General features: G+C 44.9%; 1 protein-coding gene across 1 annotated transcript in view; it reads left to right on the top strand.

Annotated features, from left to right (window-relative positions):
- Positions 1 to 16,353, top strand: part of LOC110509669 (AP-3 complex subunit beta-1) — a 65,522-nt gene extending 49,169 nt beyond the window's left edge. Inside the window, exon 27 of the mRNA XM_036967340.2 lies at positions 15,434 to 16,353. Coding sequence (XP_036823235.2) covers positions 15,434 to 15,587 — 154 coding nt within the window. The 3' untranslated portion in view covers positions 15,588 to 16,353. The remainder of the gene's footprint in view (positions 1 to 15,433) is intronic.
- Positions 16,354 to 19,310: the final 2,957 nt, after the last annotated feature.

Genomic DNA, 19,310 nt, shown 5'->3' with positions numbered 1-19,310 from the left:
CTTCCTCCTCTGTCACGCACACCCACACACCTGACGGATAATTACCCCTCCCTCTGGCTCTTTCTCTCGCTCTCTGTTTCCTTATGTCTCTTTCACTTCCTCTCTGTCTCTCTTCCTGTCGCTCCTTTTATCTTTCCCTCTGTCTCCCACTCTGTCCCTCTTTCACTTTATCTTTACCTCCCTGTCTGTCTCTCTATCCTGGATGTCCGTCTCTCTCCCTCCTTTCCTTTGTCTCCCCCGTCTCTTTCTGTTTGAGCGCGAGGATGAGTAACAGGGAGGGGAATGCGGGAGAGGATGAATAAGAGCACGCGAGAGAGGAAGAAAAAGAAGAGAAGGGGATGGAAAAATAGAGGGGGGTAGAAAAGGTGAGGGAGAGTGGGAGGGAGATGATAGGAGACACCAGCACAAGGTTACAGGGAGCTGGGAGGAGAGGAGAATCAGTGGAAATCAATGTTAGCCGGTGGGAGAGGCCTGCCTCCAATAACCCCATACTTCATTTAGAATAACCAATAGGACAAATGACTCTGGACTATCAATCTCTGTCTCCTGGCTGGCTGACGACTGGTGAGGAAGCTGCACTCTCCTCACCGTCCCTTAATGATGACACGCTCTCTTCTGGTCTCACAATGATGACCTGGGCCTGTATCCACAAAGGGTCTCAAAAGTTCCTAGGAATTCCTGTTCACCTGTTGTTTTTTTGAAGACAAAAAAAATCCCAGCTCAGAGTTGGTTTTAGGATGTTCAGACAAACGTTTTTTGTCAGACAAACAGTTCAGACAAACGGTTCAGACAAACTGAGCCAGGAGTCAAATCACCTCCTAAAAGTATCTCAGCTGGTCATCACGACAGTTTGAGGTATTGCAATGGAAAGGTGACAACCAAAGATACAAGGAGCATCTATATGCTTCTTCTTCTGATCGAAATAGAGTATGGTGGGTGCTAATTGACATTGTTGCAAATGATGGGGAATAACCAATCCCGATGAGGCATCGCCAGCTTGATTGTGAATGTACATCCAAATGTTGCGATGGTAAACCGTTTTATATAATTTTCACCTGACATGACCACTTTGCCAACTCTTAATTCTTGGTTAATATGTTGGCATGCATAACCTTTAAAAATGTTGGTGTGGCTGTCTTTCGGGTTAAGCGAGCAGTGTCTCAAGAAGCAGTGCGAAACACAACCCTGCCAAGCCGGAGGACGCCCGGCTCTCGACCTTCGCCTCTCCCGAGTCCGTACTGGAGTTGCAGTGATGGGACAAGACTAACTACCAATTGGATATCATGAAAAAGGAGTTTAAAAAAAGTTTAAAAAACAGAAACGCCTTATTTACTTAAGTATTCAGACCCTTTCCTATGAGACTTGAAATTGAGCTCAGGTGTTTCCATTTATCATCAATGTTTCTACAACTTGGAGTCCATCTGTGTTAAATTCAATTTATTGGACTTGATTTGGAAAGGCACACACCTGTCTATAGAAAGGTCCCACAGTTGATGGTGCATGTCAGAGCAAAAACCAAGCCATGAGGTCGAAGAAATTGTCTGGAGAGCTCCGAGAGACAGTATTAGGGAAGGGTACCAAAACATTTCTGCAGCATTGAATTTGCCCAAGAACACAGTGGCCTCCATCATTCTTAAATGGAAGAAGTTTGGAACCACCATAACTCTTCCTAGAGCTGGCCGCCCGGCTAAACTGAGCAAGCTGGGAGACTAGTCGGGATTGAGGGAAAGCTGACCGGAGCAAAGTACAGAGAGAACCTTGATGAAAAGTCTCAATGTCCTTGAGTGGCCAATCCAGAGCCCAGACTTGAACCCGATAATGACCATCATTATGTTTGGAGGAAAAAGGGGGAGGCTTGCAAGCCGAAGAACTCCATCCCAACCGTGAAGCACGGGGGTGGCAGCATCATGTTGTGGGGGTGCTTTGCTGCAGGAGGAACTGGTGCACTTCACAAAATAGATGGCATCATGAGGGAGTAAAATGATGTGGATATATTGAAGCAACTTCTCAAGACATCAGTCAGGAAGTTAAAGCTTGGTCGCAAATGGGTCTTCCAAATGGACAATGACCCTAAGCATACTTCCAAAGTTGTGGAAAATGGCTTTAAGGACAACAAAGTCAATGTATTGGAGTGGCCATCACAAAGCCCTGACCTCAATCCTATAGAACATCTGTGGGCAGAACTGAAAAAGCGTGTACGAGCAAGGAGGCCTGCAAACCTGACTCATTTACACCAGCTCTGTCAGGAGGAATGAGAAGCTTTTGGAAGGCTACCCAAAACATTTGACCCAAGTTAAACAATTTAAAGGCAATGCTACCAAATACTAATTTGAGTGTATGTAAACTTCTGACCCACTGGGAATGTGATAGAAATAAAAGCTGAAGTAAATCATTCTCTCTACTATTATTCTACCATTTCATTTTCTTAAAATAAAGTGGTAATCCTAACTGACCTAAAACGGGGATTTTTTACTAGGATTAAATGTCAGGGATTGTGAAAAAATGAGTTTAAATGTATTTGGCTAAGGTGTATGTAAACTTCCGACTTCAACTGTATATAGGGCAGCTGCTTCTAATGTGCTAGTGATGGCTGTTTAACAGTCTGAGGGCCTTGAGATGGAAGCTGTTTTTCAGTCTCTCGGTCCCAGCTTTGATGCACCTGCACTGACATCGTCTTCTGGATGATAGTGGGGTGAACAGGCAGTGGCTCGGGTGGTTGTTGTTCTAGATTATCTTTTTGGCATTCCTGTGACATCGGGTGCTGTCGGTATCCTGGAGGGCAGATAGTTTGCCCCCGGTGATGCGTTGGGCAGTCCGCACCACCCTCTGGAGAGCCCTGCGGCTTCGGGCGGTGCAGTTGCCGTACCAGGCAGTGATACACCCCAATGGGATGCTCGCAATTGTGCATCTGTAAGATTGAGGGTTTTAGGTGCCAAAACAAATATATTCAGCCTTCTGAGATTGAAGAGGCGCTTTTGCGCTTTCTTCACCACACTGTCTGTGTGGGTGGACCATTTTAGTTTGTCAGTGATGTGTACTAGAGGTCGACCGATTAATCGGAATGGCCGATTTTCAAGTTTTCATAACAATCGGAAATCGGTATTTTTGGGCGCTGATTTAAAAAAAGATATATATTTTTTTTAAATAAATATACCTTTTATTTAACTAGGCAAGTCAGTTAATAACACATTCTTATTTTCAATGACGGCCTAGGAACGGTGGGTTAACTGCCTTGTTCAGGGGCAGAACGACAGATTTTCACCTTGTCAACTCGGGGGATCCAATCTTGCAATCTTACTCTTAACTGTTACGCGAATGCAGTAAGCCAAGGTAAGTTGCTAGCTAGCATTAAACTTATCTTATAAAAAACAATCAATCAATCATAATCACTAGTTTTAACTACACATGGTTGATGATATTACTTGTTTATCTAGCGTTGCATATAATCGATGCAACGCTGGGGGATGATTTAACAAAAGCGCATTTGCGAAAAAAGCACAATCGTTGGACGACTGTACCTAACCATAAACACCAATGCCTTTCTGAAAATCAATACACAGAAGTATACATTTTTAAACCTGCATATTTAGCTAAAAGAAATCCAGGTTAGCAGGCAATATTAACCAGGTGAAATTGTGTCACTTCTCTTGCGTTCATTGCACGCAGAGTCAGGGTATATGCAACAGTTTGGGCAGCCTGGCTCATTGCGAACTAATTTGCCAGAATTTTACGTAATTATGACTTAACATTGAAGGTTGTGTAATGTAACAAGAATATTTAGACTTAGGGATGCCACCCTTTAGATAAAATACCGAATGGTTCCGTATTTCACTGAAATAATAAACGTTTTGTTTTTGAGATGATAGTTTCCGGATTCGACCATATTAATGACCAAAGGCTCGTATTTCTGTGTGTTATTATGTTATAATTAAGTCTATGATTTGATAGAGCAGTCTGACTGAGCGATGGTAGGCTGCAGCAGGCTCGTAAGCATTCATTCAAACAGCACTTTCGTGCGTTTTGTCAGCAGCTCTTTGCAAGCACATCGCTGTTTATGACTTCAAGCCTATCAGCCTAATGGCTGGTGTAACCGATGTGAAATGGCTAGCTAGTTAGCTGGGTGCGCGCTAATAGCGTTTCAAATGTCACTCATTCTGAGACTTTGAGTAGTTATTCCCCTTGCTCTGCAAGGGCCGCGGCTTTTGTGGAGCGATGGGTAACGCTGCTTCGAGTGTGGCTGTTGTCGATGTGTTCCTGGTTCGAGCCCAGGTAGGGTCGAGGAGAGGGATGGAAGCTCTACTGTTACACTGGCAATACTATAGTGCCTATAAGAACATCCAATAGTCAAAGGTATATGAAATACAAATGGTATAGAGAGAAATAGTCCTATAAATACTATATTAACTACAACCTAAAACCTCATACCTTGGCATATTGAAGTCTCATGTTAAAAGGAACCACCAACTTTCATATGTTCTCATGTTCTGAGCAAGGAACTCAAACGTTTGCTTTTTTACATGGCACATATTGCACTTTCACTTCTCCAACACTTTGTTTTTGCATTATTTAAACCAAATTGAGCATGTTTCATTATTTATTTCAGACTAAATAGATTTTTATTGATGTATTATATTAAGTTAAAATAAGTGTTCATTCAGTATTGTTGTAATTGTCATTATTAAAAAATTGGCCGATTTTTAATCGGTATCTGCTTTCTTTGGTCCTCCAATAATCAGTATTGGCGTTGAAAAATCGTAATCGATCGACCTCTGTGTACGCCGAGGAACTTGAAGCTCTATCGGCAAGTCTCTGTTGTGCAGCACACATGAGATAATGAAGTTACACTTGTATGCAAGTCAATACTAAATATTTGCCATCAGATATCTTATGGTTTTCTGCCAGAAGTCAAAGAGCTCCGTTTAGGTTGTCATTTTTTCCCCTGTGCTTCCAACTAGAGGTTGTTTTTTTATCTCCTCTGTTCTCTGTGTACACATGTTGCCCTTCCTTCAGAAAAGCATGCATCACTACTTTGTTCATTTGCAGAATTTCTCTCGTTCACTTTTTCTTGTAAATGCCCACACTCACCGAACATTTTATTTGGTAGCTACCAGCTATGCTTGTATAACTTTATGAGCTTTTCAAATTCTTTAGCTAACAGCATCTGTGATTTTGCTATTCGTTTGTGCTGATTTGGATAGCATTCTGTTAGTCCTAATGGGATTTTCTAGCGCCCCCTTGTGTGCTATGCCGGTAATACCATACATTCCTGTATGAGAGGAAGATGGAATGACAATATGAAAATCTGGATGCCACCAAAGCCTACCGAAGAGCCTCCCCTTCTGTGTCTGCAGAGCTGAAGGGGTCAGGTATATACTGTAAGGTTAGATGGAGCCATCTACGGTTTCCTTCAGATCTGAAAATCCCAAATGGAAGGTTGTATCTCATAGGTGGGGTTATGTCGATGCTGCACAACTACTAGTGCTCACAGACAGACCCACAGACTAATGCTTACAAACACACACAGTAGGAATGAGAGGGATCGATATGAGTGGATACACACGCTGAGAGCTCATTGTGGAGGTCACTTTGCATTAATATTACTGTGATGGAGGTGACCTCCACTAGGACCCCCTCTCCCCAGGGACAGGCCTCTCTGGCCTGGGCACCAGCACATCCATGCCTGGGGGTCAAGGTTTAGAAATAATGATCTGAAAATGGTATCATGTGATACCATTTTATGTTCTTTTGTGGTGCTTTACTGCACACACACACACACACACACACACACACACAATCTACCTCTCAGACATGTAGTCCCGTTAATCACCAGCAGGGTGCAGCCCTGTTGTAACCGAGGAAACCCAGACCACCACTTCAACACAGCCCAATTGATTGCTGGAAAGGAGGCTGGCAATAAATCAAGCAGAAAAGCAAATGTAGAAAAAGCTGTTCTTGTTTGTGTCTAAACAGGAGGAATAGAATAAATCTGCTCTATTTTTCACTCAGTTTGAAAGCAAATTTGATTGTATTTGTATGCTTTGGTTGGTTAGAGACCTTCATTTTTAAAAGTGCACCTTTGGAATTGTAAGCTATGTTTTCGCTTTGCTTCAATATAATCGTTTCATATATCCAGTTTTTTTTTTTGTTTCCATTTGACGATGACTGATATACGAAGTTAAATACAAATAAACGTTTTGTCCTATTAAATGAAATGAATGAGGATGTTCAATATGTTATTCCATTATTTAAATAATCTTAACTGTCATCGTTATTTGATAATACCAACAATTTGCAGTCTAAAGAACTTTCCTGGCGTCATAATATTAGTTTTATTATTCTGCAGCTTCCAATTTGTATTGTGGTTTTTGAACTTTATTGCTGAATGTGCAACAAAATAAGTATAGCTGTGAGCTGCAATGAACGGGGTTCACAGGATGACAAAGGGGGAAACAAAGTGGGCACGATCATGTAGGAACTATCGTCCTTAAAGTGCAACCAGTGGAAGCATTACCGTGTTTATCTCTCAATACCACAAGGATGATGATGCCAGTTAAGTTTTGTCTGTAGGTCTGATGACGCAGGTAATCGTTCTTAGTGTTGCGATTATACACCAACTCTGGGGTAAATTTGACGAATGGTTTAGGTTAAGATTTGTGAAATATTTTCTGTATTGGTATACAGTGCATTCTGAAAATATTCAGACCCCTTACCCTTTTCCAAATTGTTACTTTACAGCCTTATTCCAAAATTGATTAAATCATTTTTGCGAATGTATAAAAAAATTAAATACTGAAATACTTATTTACATAAGTATTCAGACCCTTTGCTATGAGACTTGAAATTGAGCTCGGGTGCATCCTGTTTCCATTGATCATATTTGATGTTTCTACAACTTGATTGGAGTCCACCTGTGGTAAATTCAATTGATTGGGCATGATTTGGATAGGCACACACCTGTCTATATAAAGGTCCCACAGTTGTCAGAGCAAAAACCAAGCCACGAGGTCGAAGGAATTGTCTGTAGAGCTCCGGGACAGGATTGTGTCGGCACGGATCTGGGGAAGGGTACCAAAACATTTCTGCAGCATTGAAGGTCCCCAAGAACATAGTGGCCTCCATTCCTAATTGGAAGAGGTTTGGAACCACCAAGACTCTTCCTAGAGCTGGCTGCCCAGACAAACTGAGAAATCGGGGGAGAAGGGCCTTGGTCAGTGACCAAGAACCCGATGGTCATTCTGACAGAGCTCCATAGTTCCTCTGTGGAGATGGGAGAACCTTCCAGAAGGACAACCATCTCTGGAGCACTCCACCAATCTGGCCTTTATGGTAGAGTGGCCAATCCGAAGCCACTCCTAAGTAAAAGGCACATGACGGCCCGCTTGGAGTTTGTCAAAAGGCACCTACGGACTCAGACCATGCGAAACAAGATTTTCTGGTCTGAAGAAATCAAGATTGAACTCTTTGGCCTTAACGCCAAGCTTCACGTCTGGAGGAAACCTGGCACCAGGTTCCACACGGTGAAGCATGGTGGTGGCAGCATCATGCTGTGGGGATGTTTTTCAGTAGCAGGGACTGGGGCACGAGTCAGGATTGAGGGAAAGCTGAATGGAGCAAAGTTCAGAGATCCTTGATGAAAACCTGCTCAGGATCTCAGACTGGATCGAAGATCCACCTTCCAACAGAACATCGACCCTAAGCACACAGGCATGACAACGCAGGAGTGGCATCGGGACAAGCCTCAATGTCCTTTTAGTGGCCCAGCCAGAGCCCGGACTTGAACCCGATCGAACATCTCTGGAGAGACCTGAAAAAAGCTGTGCAGCGACGCTCCCCATCCAACCTGACAGAGCTCGAGAGGATCTGCAGAGAAGAATGGGAGAAACTCCCCAAATACAGGTGTGCCAAGCTTGTAGCGTCATACCCAAGAAGACTCGAGGCTGTAATCGCTGCCAAAGGTGCTTCAACAAACTACTGAGTAAAGGGTCTGAATACTTACGTAAGTGTTATCAGTTTTAAAAAAATATATATTTAACATTTGCAAAAATGTCTAAAAACCTGTTTTTGCATTGTCATTATGAGGAATTGTGTGTAGATTGATTGGGTGGGGACTATTTAATCCATTATAGAATAAGGCTGTAACAGTGGAAAAAGGGAAGGTTTCTGAATACTTCCCAAAGCCACTGTATTGCGGTGATCTTTGAATTATGGGACTTTAATCAAATAAACTCATTCGAGATTCATTTAAATCTACGTACCAAATATGTTTTGAATATGATTTTTATGGTTTTAGAATTCTTCTTTTAACACTTTTGTTCTTGACTCCTTGTGCATTTGAGCGTGTCCGTCATGTAGTCTCCTGTGTTACGGCGTGAATTTGGTAAGATTTGGGAATTGTATTGATTGTACACCCTTTAGTTAAGGCAATTGGGATTCTCCAGAATTTCTCAAGGCAATTTGTCCAGAGGTGAGAATAGCACACATTATGGTTCATTTCTTATAGGCTGTGAATATATTATGCCACTGGTGCCAATCTAAGGTTGCAGAGACTTCTTTTTTTATATTCGCACATCTTCTAAGGACGTTTACGTACCAAATTTCATGGCCCCATGTCCGTTGGTTCAGTTCTTATAGCCCTGGTCTGGTGTAGCGTGGCCGTTTTTTAAATGCGGCAACTAATGATTCTCAAGTTCTTTTTAGAGGCTAATTCATTGAGTCTATATGCGAAATCTATAGGTACAGGCCATATTTGAGTGCCGCATGAAGAAAAAAAATATCTAACCCATTAAGGGATACTATGGGATTTTGGCAATGAGGATGGATACCGTTTTTTGTCTATGCGTGCAGTTTGAAGGAAGTTGGTAACTAGCGCAATTGCTAACTAGTGTTAGCGCAATGACGAAGTCTATGGGTACACTATATAGACAAAAGTATGTGGACACCCCTTCAAATTAGTGGATTTGTTTATTTCAATCACACCCGTTGCTGACAGGTGTATACAATTTAGCATACAGCCATGCGATCTCCGTAGACAATTGGTAATAGAATGGCCAAACTGAAGAGCTCAGTGACTTTCAACATGGCACCATTATAGGATGCCACCTTTCCAACAAGTCAGTTTGTCAAATAACTGCCCTGCTAGAGCTTCCCAGTCAACTGTAAGTGCTGTTATTGTGAAATGGAAACGTCTAGGAGCAACAACGGCTCAGCTGCGAAGTGGTAGGCCAGACGAGCACCCAGAACGGGACCGCTGAAGCACGTAGCTCGCTAAAAATCGTCTGTCCTCAGTTGCAACACTCACTACCAAGTTCCAAACTGCCTCTGGAAGCAAAATCGGCAGAAGATCTGTTTGTCGGGAGCTTCATGAAATGGGTTTCCATGGCCAAGCAGCCGCACACAAGCCGAAGATCACAAGGCGTAATCCCAAGCGTCTGGGGCTGTTTTTCATGGTTCGGGTTAGGCCCTTTAGTTCCAGTGAAGGGGAAACTTAATGCTACAGCGTACAATGACATTCTAAACGATTTTGTGCTTCCAACTTTGTGGCAACAGTTTGGGGAAGGCCCTTTCCTGTTTCAGCATGACAATGCCCCCGTGCACAATGAGGTCCAAACAGTGTGAAAGAACTTGACAGGCCTGCAAAGAGCCCTGACCTCAACCCCATCAAACACCTTTGGGATGAATTGGAATGCTGACTGCGAGCCAGGCCTAATCTTCCTACATCAGTGCCCAACCTCACTAATGCTCTTGTGGCTGAATGGAAGCAAGTCCCCTCAGCAATTTTCCAATAGCTAGTGGAAAGTCTTCCCAGAAGAGTGGATGCTATTATAGTGACAAAGGGGTTACCAACTTCATATTTACTCTGGCTATGGAACCCTGACCTGTTCATCGGACGTGCTACCTTGTCCCTGACCTGCTGTTTTTGACTCCCTTTCTTTCGCACCTCCTGTCTTGACCGCTGAATGACCCTGCTGGTCTTCTATGAACGTTTAAACATCTTCAAGAACAATCTGGCCTTAATGGCCATGTGCTATCTCCACCCCTAGGAGTCTGGTTCCTCTCTAGGTTTCTACCTAGCTTCCTGCCTTTCTAAGTAGTTTTTCCGAGCCACTGTTCTTCTACATCTGCATTGTTTGGGGTTTATGGCAGGGTTTCTGTATAGAACTTTGGCATCTGCTGATAAAAGGGCTTTTATAAATACATTTGATTTGAATGCCCATGATTTTGGAATGAGATGTTCAACAAGCAGGTGTCCCCATACTTTTGGTGATGTAGTGTATCTGCTAGCATGTCTATGGACATCTGCAGGCTAGCATGTCTATGGACATCTGCAGGCTAGCATGTCTATGGACATCTGCAGGCTAGCATGTCTATGGACATCTGCAGGCTAGCATGTCTATGGACATCTGCCTGCTAGCATGTCTATGGACATCTGCCTGCTAGCATGTCTATGGACATCTGCCTGCTAGCATGTCTATGGACATCTGCCTGCTAGCATGTCTATGGACATCTGCCTGCTAGCATGTCTATGGACATCTGCCTGCTAGCATGTCTATGGACATCTGCCTGCTAGCATGTCTATGGACATCTGCCTGCTAGCATGTCTATGGACATCTGCCTGCTAGCATGTCTATGGACATCTGCCTGCTAGCATGTCTATGGACATCTGCCTGCTAGCATGTCTATGGACATCTGCCTGCTAGCATGTCTATGGACGTCTGCCTGCTAGCATGTCTATGGACGTCTGCCTGCTAGCATGTCTATGGACGTCTGCCTGCTAGCATGTCTATGGACGTCTGCCTGCTAGCATGTCTATGGACGTCTGCCTGCTAGCATGTCTATGGACGTCTGCCTGCTAGCATGTCTATGGACGTCTGCCTGCTAGCATGTCTATGGACGTCTGCCTGCTAGCATGTCTATGGACGTCTGCCTGCTAGCATGTCTATGGACGTCTGCCTGCTAGCATGTCTATGGACGTCTGCCTGCTAGCATGTCTATGGACGTCTGCCTGCTAGCATGTCTATGGACGTCTGCCTGCTAGCATGTCTATGGACGTCTGCCTGCTAGCATGTCTATGGACGTCTGCCTGCTAGCATGTCTATGGACGTCTGCCTGCTAGCATGTCTATGGACGTCTGCCGGCTAGCATGTCTATGGACGTCTGCCTGCTAGCATGTCTATGGACGTCTGCCGGCTAGCATGTCTATGGACGTCTGCCGGCTAGCATGTCTATGGACGTCTGCCGGCTAGCATGTCTATGGACGTCTGCCGGCTAGCATGTCTATGGACGTCTGCCGGCTAGCATGTCTATGGACGTCTGCCGGCTAGCATGTCTATGGACGTCTGCCGGCTAGCATGTCTATGGACGTCTGCCGGCTAGCATGTCTATGGACGTCTGCCTGCTAGCATGTCTATGGACGTCTGCCTGCTAGCATGTCTATGGACGTCTGCCTGCTAGCATGTCTATGGACGTCTGCCTGCTAGCATGTCTATGGACGTCTGCCTGCTAGCATGTCTATGGACGTCTGCCTGCTAGCATGTCTATGGACGTCTGCCTGCTAGCATGTCTATGGACGTCTGCCTGCTAGCATGTCTATGGACGTCTGCCTGCTAGCATGTCTATGGACGTCTGCCTGCTAGCATGTCTATGGACGTCTGCCTGCTAGCATGTCTATGGACGTCTGCCTGCTAGCATGTCTATGGACGTCTGCCTGCTAGCATGTCTATGGACGTCTGCCTGCTAGCATGTCTATGGACGTCTGCCTGCTAGCATGTCTATGGACGTCTGCCTGCTAGCATGTCTATGGACGTCTGCCTGCTAGCATGTCTATGGACGTCTGCCGGCTAGCATGTCTATGGACGTCTGCCGGCTAGCATGTCTATGGACGTCTGCCGGCTAGCATGTCTATGGACGTCTGCCGGCTAGCATGTCTATGGACGTCTGCCGGCTAGCATGTCTATGGACGTCTGCCGGCTAGCATGTCTATGGACGTCTGCCGGCTAGCATGTCTATGGACGTCTGCCGGCTAGCATGTCTATGGACGTCTGCCGGCTAGCATGTCTATGGACGTCTGCCGGCTAGCATGTCTATGGACGTCGTCATTTTTATACTAGACACAGAGAGCTAAAGATGGCATCCACAAGATCATCTGACTCTGGGGAAGTAGATAACGGGCCTCACTGCCAAAATCCCGAAGTCTCCCTTTTAAAGACTAATGAAATGAGTCTCTAAATCCAAAATCTGCAGTGAATCTGATGTGTGGTTTATGAGGAGATGATGATTTTGAGCATTACAGATGCAGAGAATGAGTCTTTTAATAGTTTCCTTGTCTTATGTCAATACCAAATTCGGTTTGGTTCATTATAGTGATAAGTTTCAAGTTGATAGAACGTTGTTTAGGGGATTTACAAAGGATTTCAATGGAAATGTGAAATCGGATTTCCTGGTTGATCAATAATCAATACCTTAGCTTATCTCGAAGTTAAGAGACATACCACGGGCCTACAAACCAAATTTGTGTTATTTGGACTTATGGTTCATGAGATGTTTTTCCAAATATTTTCAAAAATGTCCAAGGAGGAAAATCTATCCTGGAAGACCTTATGGGTCCTTGAGGCAAGTTCGTTCAGCATGAGGAAAGACGCCAACATACAAAGTTTTCAGTCGAGGTCAAACGATGTGACGGATAGGAGGGTTTAAGTGAGGCTTGTTATAACAGCTCCCCCTGTAGGCCAATCGGTGCCATTATTTTTGACCAAATTGCTTATGGCCTCTACTCTGTGTGCCAAATTAGTTACTTGACCGTGTAAAGAAAATAACAATGGGTATTCACAGCTTTGCTGTGAACCTCTAAATACAGTGGTAGCAATGGTTATTTATGAACAACCAATAACAATGTATGTGTGAGTACTCTCTCTCCCCAACCCCAGCTCTGCATTAGTTAACACATCTGTCCTTGTGAAGTTGAATATATCCACAAAATACAAAGCACTTTGAGCACCTGGAAAAGCTCTATATAAATCCAACCAGGCATGATTGTGAACTATCTCAGAGCCAGTTGGTTGTGGTGGGTGGCAGACTGAACGTTGTTCTTCCGGACCCAGCCTAAGGTTGAATGTAAAGGTGAAGCCCACTTAGTGTTTGCATGGTGGAGGAGAATGGAGGGAGGGATGGAGGTGCAGGGGAGGCAGATGGCAACAGGGTGAGGTTCTTTCCACTGAGGAGAAACACAGATAATTGGAGAGTGATGCTTAGCGGCAGCCTGGCGATCGATGCCAATCTCCCCTCTAAGTCCAGGGGTTATGATTTTCTTTTCATACACTGCAATTAATCGAGTGTTTAGCCCCACACACGCCTGCCTGAAGAGAGCACGGGCATACCAATGACCTGGTTTAGACCACCATCACCCCCGCTGAGCGCTCTCTCTGTGGTTGTGTGTGTGTAAGTAAAGAGTTGGGTCACGTCTGGTTTGTAAATGGATGCTCCTCGGGTCTCCACTGTGTGTGCCCCATTATGATTTTTCTCCTCTAGTCGTGTGTGTGTGTGTGTGTGTGTGTGTGTGTGTGTGAGAGAGAAATCAGAACCAGGCAGCATCCTGCCCTGAGGCCTTCAGCACAGAACTAATGGATCAAGTAATTGTCCGCCACTACCAAACTGACCTGTACAGAGAGAACACACACAAACCAAACTCTCTTAGAAGTACACACCATCCAGTGACAAATCCAACAGTCTTCCCTGGGCTGCAGTGTTCCAACCAGTGTCTCCAGAGAGAGAGAGAGAGAGAGAGAGCAGCCTCAAAGAGCAGCCTCGGGGCAGTGTTAGTGTTCATGATAGATTTATATCCTAAACCCATTAACAAAGCCACAGGGACCACACACACATACACCTCAGGCTGCTGGCATGGAAAGAGGCTAAAGCACAGAACACATTGGCTAGGTAGGACTTTTTAAAAACACTAGTTTGCAATTACATGTGATGTCCTGTGATAAATAACAAAGTTGGCTAAATTACATATTGAGGCCTATACAACTGCTGAACTTACATCACACTTTTTGGCTAATACTTCATATTTAACAATAAGAGAAAAGGGAAGAGTGGAGGGAGGGAGGGAGGGCAAGATGGGTGAGGGAGAGAGGGGCGAGGGATTAGTGGTGTTTTCAGTGGAGTGTGTATCCTGTTGAAGTGGCTAATATTTTAATTAAGTCTGAGAGGACTGTGAGAGCTGCCTGATAAACTCCCTCTCTTCTGTTGATGGTAATTTAGCCGCTCCCCAGAGGCACAGCCAGACACACTACTGTGTGTGCGTGCCACAGTGTGTGTTAATTGGTGGTCGTGCCGTTTATCTGTACCCGGTGACGGTGACAGCTGGTGACCCCTGGTCCTGCCTACAGGCTCCGCTCCAGCTCGATCTGCTGTGAGGGGCTCCTCTCTCCTCTGCTCTTTACTGGGGTATTATCAGGCCTGAAGGAGGGTCTTTGTGGGCTGGTTGTCAGTCCTAAGAACGGTTATTTGTGAGGCCTAACCAGGGGCAGGCAGGGGGTCTTTGTCCCAGGGATGTAGTGCTAAACGGAGGCAGATGGCTGGGTGGTGTCAGCCTGTCAGCCACGTGGGGCTCCAGAGGGAACAGGAGAGAGGGGGCTCAGCCCAGGCCTGTCACCCTAAATAGGGGCTGGGTCACCCCGGGTCAGGGCCCCTGCTTGGCTCTTGTTAGCACCCTCAATGGGCACCATGTGCACCCTATTTTGGTCCCCTGTCTGCGGGGCTGGTGTCCTAGGAAACTGGGCTGCTGAGAATTCTCCCAGGGGGAAGGAGGGGTGGGGGCTGTTCCTCAGGGGCCCACACTCTGGTCTCAGATTCCCCACACTGGGGAAGAAAGGGGTGAATGTGTTTGATTGACAGAATGGTGTGTCTCCTCCCTAATGGCTTTTTAGTTAGCTGGATAATAGACTCTCTCTCTCCTGTCTCTCTCTCTCTCTCTCTCTCTCTCTTCTCCCACTCACTCACACACCTTACTAATGCTGTGTAATTGCAGGATTTGTCATGTTTTGGAATGTTTCTTAGTTGAGGATTTATGACGGGCTCGGTGTGCATAGGCAGCTGGCACCCACATTGATTTTTAATTTCATGCAGTTTAGTTATAGGTCAGCTATTCAGCCTTTACTTTGGTCCCTGAACTTGGAGTACTAGCCCCAGATTAGACTAAATGTGTGTTCAGTAATTCTCTTGTATCCAGTCAGTCATGTTACCCTGTATCTACTCATTCCTGTAACCATTTCTCGTGTACTTAGTCTGTCCTGTTACCCTGTCTTCTACTGTATATCTGGTCCGTCATGTTACCTGTTCTGTAACCCTCTCTCATATACCTATTTGGTCGTGCTACCCTGTAACCCTTTATCCAGTCCGTGTTGTAACCCAGTCTCCGATCTCCTGTTCCCTGTAGGTTTGCTGGTAAGACGGCCAGTAGTGGAGCTCTGGTGCTGGTGACAGTGGAGCTGAGGGAGTTGTCTGCAGCTCTGATCACCATCAACACAGAGAAGAGTGTCATGGGCCCCATGCTGCTCCGAGACCTGAAACGTGCCCTGGCCCGGGCCTAGAGCGCCCCCTAGCCCCAGTCCTCCAACACACAGAGAAAAACACCGCTGCCATGATGACATCTCCATCTCATTCATCCAAAAACACACATGCACAATGTCTTTCTCTCTCCCGATGTCTCATTTTCTTCCTCTCTTGCATTCTGTCACACACATACCCACTTACATGCAGGCAAGGAGATCTCAGAACGGCTCCAGAAACGTTTTTTTTTTCTGTTATTGCTTAGAGAAAAGCACTCCTAGATTCCTTATAGCCTTATTTAAATACTGTTATTGGAATTTGAAACGTTTCAAGAGCCAAAAGCCAAGATGAATGAACTACCATGATGCTATATAGTGTATGACATTGATATAAACAAGATAGTGCTTTTCTTTTTAGCTGAAGGTAGCCTAGCGGTTAGAGCGTTTGGCTACTAACCAAAAGGCCGCTGGTTGTCATACCCCAAGCCAACAAGGTGAAAAATATTTGATGTGCCCTTAACCCTGATTTGCTCCTAGGGCGCCGTACTACTATGGCTGACCCTGTAAAACAACACATTTCACCCCACCTATCTGGTGTGACAAAATTTCAAAAATCCCACTGTTACTGTGCCTCATCCATTCCAAACCCTACTGTTGTTTTCAACGGAGCAACGCCTGTGAAGTGCCTTTATAAATGAAGAAAGCTATGTTTTTTTTTTTTAGGGAACCAAAAATGTGTTTATCAATCATTTGAGGTCTGTATCACTATTGGTGAAAAGAACTGAGTTTATTAAAATGGTTAAGTGAACGGACAGTGTTTTGTCTCTTGATTCTTGATGGCGGTGCGTGTGCTTTGGGTTGGTGTGTAGAGTTGTGGTGCAGTGTGTTTGTGTGTAGGGTTACTTTATAGAGTGTGTGTGTTGGGTTGCGGTGCTTTGGAGTGCAGTGTTACTGGCTGTGTGTTGGGATTGTGTAGTGGTTGGTCTGTGGGTTGGATTAGGGTGCAGTGTTACTGGCTGTGTCTTGGGATTGTGCAGTGGTTTGTCTGTGGGTTGGATTAGGGTGCAGTGTTACTGGCTGTGTCTTGATTGTGCAGTGGCTTGTCTGTGGGTTGGATTAGGGTGCAGTGTTACTGGCTGTGTCTTGATTGTGCAGTGGTTTGTCTGTGGGTTGGATTAGGGTGCAGTGTTACTGGCTGTGTCTTGATTGTGCAGTGGTTTGTCTGTGGGTTGGATTAGGGTGCAGTGTTACTGGCTGTGTTTTGGGATTGTGCAGTGGTTTGTCTGTGGGTTGGATTAGGGTGCAGTGTTACTGGCTGTGTCTTGATTGTGCAGTGGTTTGTCTGTGGGTTGGATTAGGGTGCAGTGTTACTGGCTGTGTTTTGGGATTGTGCAGTGGTTTGTCTGTGGGTTGGATTAGGGTGCAGTGTTACTGTGTAGTGGCTTTGTGTGCAGTGTCAAATAAAATTGTATTTGTCACATGCACCGACTACAACTTTACAGTGAAATGCTTACTTACTAGCCCTTTCCCAACAATGCAGAGTTAAAAAGTACCGGTACTGAGCCAATGTGCAGTAGTAACGAGACTATATACAAGAAGTACCGGTACCGAGCCAATGTGCAGGGGTACCAGGTAGTAACGAGACTGTTTAGAAGTACCGGTACCGAGCCAATGTGCAAGAGTACCAGGTAGTCACGAGGCTATATACAGTGGGGCAAAAAAGTATTTAGTCAGCCACCAATTGTGCAAGTTCTCCCACTTAAAAACATGAGAGGCCTGTAATTTTCATCATAGGTACACTTCAACTATGACAGACAAAATTAGAAAATAATCCAGGAAATCACATTGTAGGATTTTTAATGAATTTATTTGCAAATTATGGTGGAAAATAAGTATTTGGTCAATAAAAGTTTCTCAATACTTTGTCATAGCCAACAAAGGGTATATAACAGAGGTCAAACGTTTTCTGTAAGTCTTCACAAGGTTTTCACACACTGTTGCTGGTATTTTGGCCCATTCCTCCATGCAGATCTCCTCTAGAGCAGTCATGTTCTGGGGCTGTTGCTGGGCAACACAGACTTTCAACTCCCTCCAAAGATTTTCTATGGGTTTGAGATCTGGAGACTGGCTAGGCCAGTCCAGGACCTTGAAATGCTTCTTACGAAGCCACTCCTTCGTTGCCCGAGCGGTGTGTTTGGGATCATTGTCATGCTGAAAGACCCAGCCACGTTTCATCTTCAATGCCCTTGCTGATGGAAGGAGGTTTTCACTCAAAATCTCACGATACATGGCCCCATTCATTCTTTCCTTTACACGGATCAGTCGTCCTGGTCCCTTTGCAGAAAAACAACCCCAAAGCATGATGTTTCCACCCCCATGCTTCACAGTAGGTATGGTGTTCTTTGGATGCAACTCAGCATTCTTTGTCCTCCAAACACGACGAGTTGAGTTTTTACCAAAAAATGATATTTTGGTTTCATCTGACCATATGACATTCTCCCAATCTTCTTCTGGATCATCCAAATGCTCTCTAGCAAACTTCAGACGGGCCTGGACATGTACTGGCTTAAGCAGGGGGACACGTCTGGCACTGCAGGATTTGAGTCCCTGGTGGCGTAGTGTGTTACTGATGGTAGGCTTTGTTACTTTGGTCCCAGCTCTCTGCAGGTCATTCACTAGGTCCCCCCGTGTGGTTCTGGGATTTTTGCTCACTGTTCTTGTGATCATTTTGACCCCACGGGGTGAGATCTTGCGTGGAGCCCCAGATCGAGGGAGATTATCAGTGGTCTTGTATGTCTTCCATTTCCTAATAATTGCTCCCACAGTTGATTTCTTCAAACCAAGCTGCTTACCTATTGCAGATTCAGTCTTCCCAGCCTGGTGCAGGTCTACAATTTTGTTTTTGGTGTCCTTTGACAGCTCTTTGGTCTTGGCCATAGTGGAGTTTGGAGTGTGACTGAGGTTGTGGACAGGTGTCTTTTATACTGATAACAAGTTCAAACAGGTGCCATTAATACAGGTAACGAGTGGAGGACAGAGGAGCCTCTTAAAGAAGAAGTTACAGGTCTGTGAAAGCCAGAAATCTTGTTTGTAGGTGACCAAATACTTATTTTCCACCATAATTTGCAAATAAATTCATTAAAAATCCTACAATGTGATTTTCTGGATTTTTTTTCTCATTTTGTCTGTCATAGTTGAATTGTACCTATGATGGAAATTACAGGCCTCTCTCATATTTTTAAGTGGGAGAACTTGCACAATTGGTGGCTGACTAAATACTTTTTTGCCCCACTGTAGAAGGAGTACCGGTACCGAGCCAATGTGCAGTAGTACCAGGTAGTCAGGAGACTGTATAGAAGTACCGGTACCGAGCAAATGTGCAAGAGTACGAGGTAGTTGAGGTAATATGTACATGTAAAAGTGACTAGGCAATCAGGATAGATAATGAACAGAGTTGCGTGTGTGTTGGAGTGTCAATGTAGTGTGTGTGCATAGTCCGTGCAAAAATAAAGATGTCAATGCAAATAGTGCAGGTAGCCATTTGATTAACTGTTCAGCAGTCTTATGGCTTTGGGTTACTGGTAGAAGGTGTTCAGGAGCCATGCAGTTGCCATACCAGGCGGTGATGCAGCCAGTCAAGATGCTCTCAATGGTGCAGCTGTAGAACTTTGATAATCTGAGGGCCCATGCCAGTCATTCAGCCTCCTGCGGGGGAAGAGCCGTTGTCGTGCCCTCTTCACGACTGTTTTATTGTGTTTGGACCAT

Source organism: Oncorhynchus mykiss, chromosome 29 (genome assembly GCF_057628025.1).
Source record: "Oncorhynchus mykiss isolate SJ-2025 chromosome 29, ASM5762802v1, whole genome shotgun sequence".
Classification (NCBI taxonomy): domain Eukaryota; kingdom Metazoa; phylum Chordata; class Actinopteri; order Salmoniformes; family Salmonidae; genus Oncorhynchus; species Oncorhynchus mykiss.
Note: the sequence above shows the minus strand (reverse complement) of the source record. Positions and strands in the feature narration are given on the sequence as shown.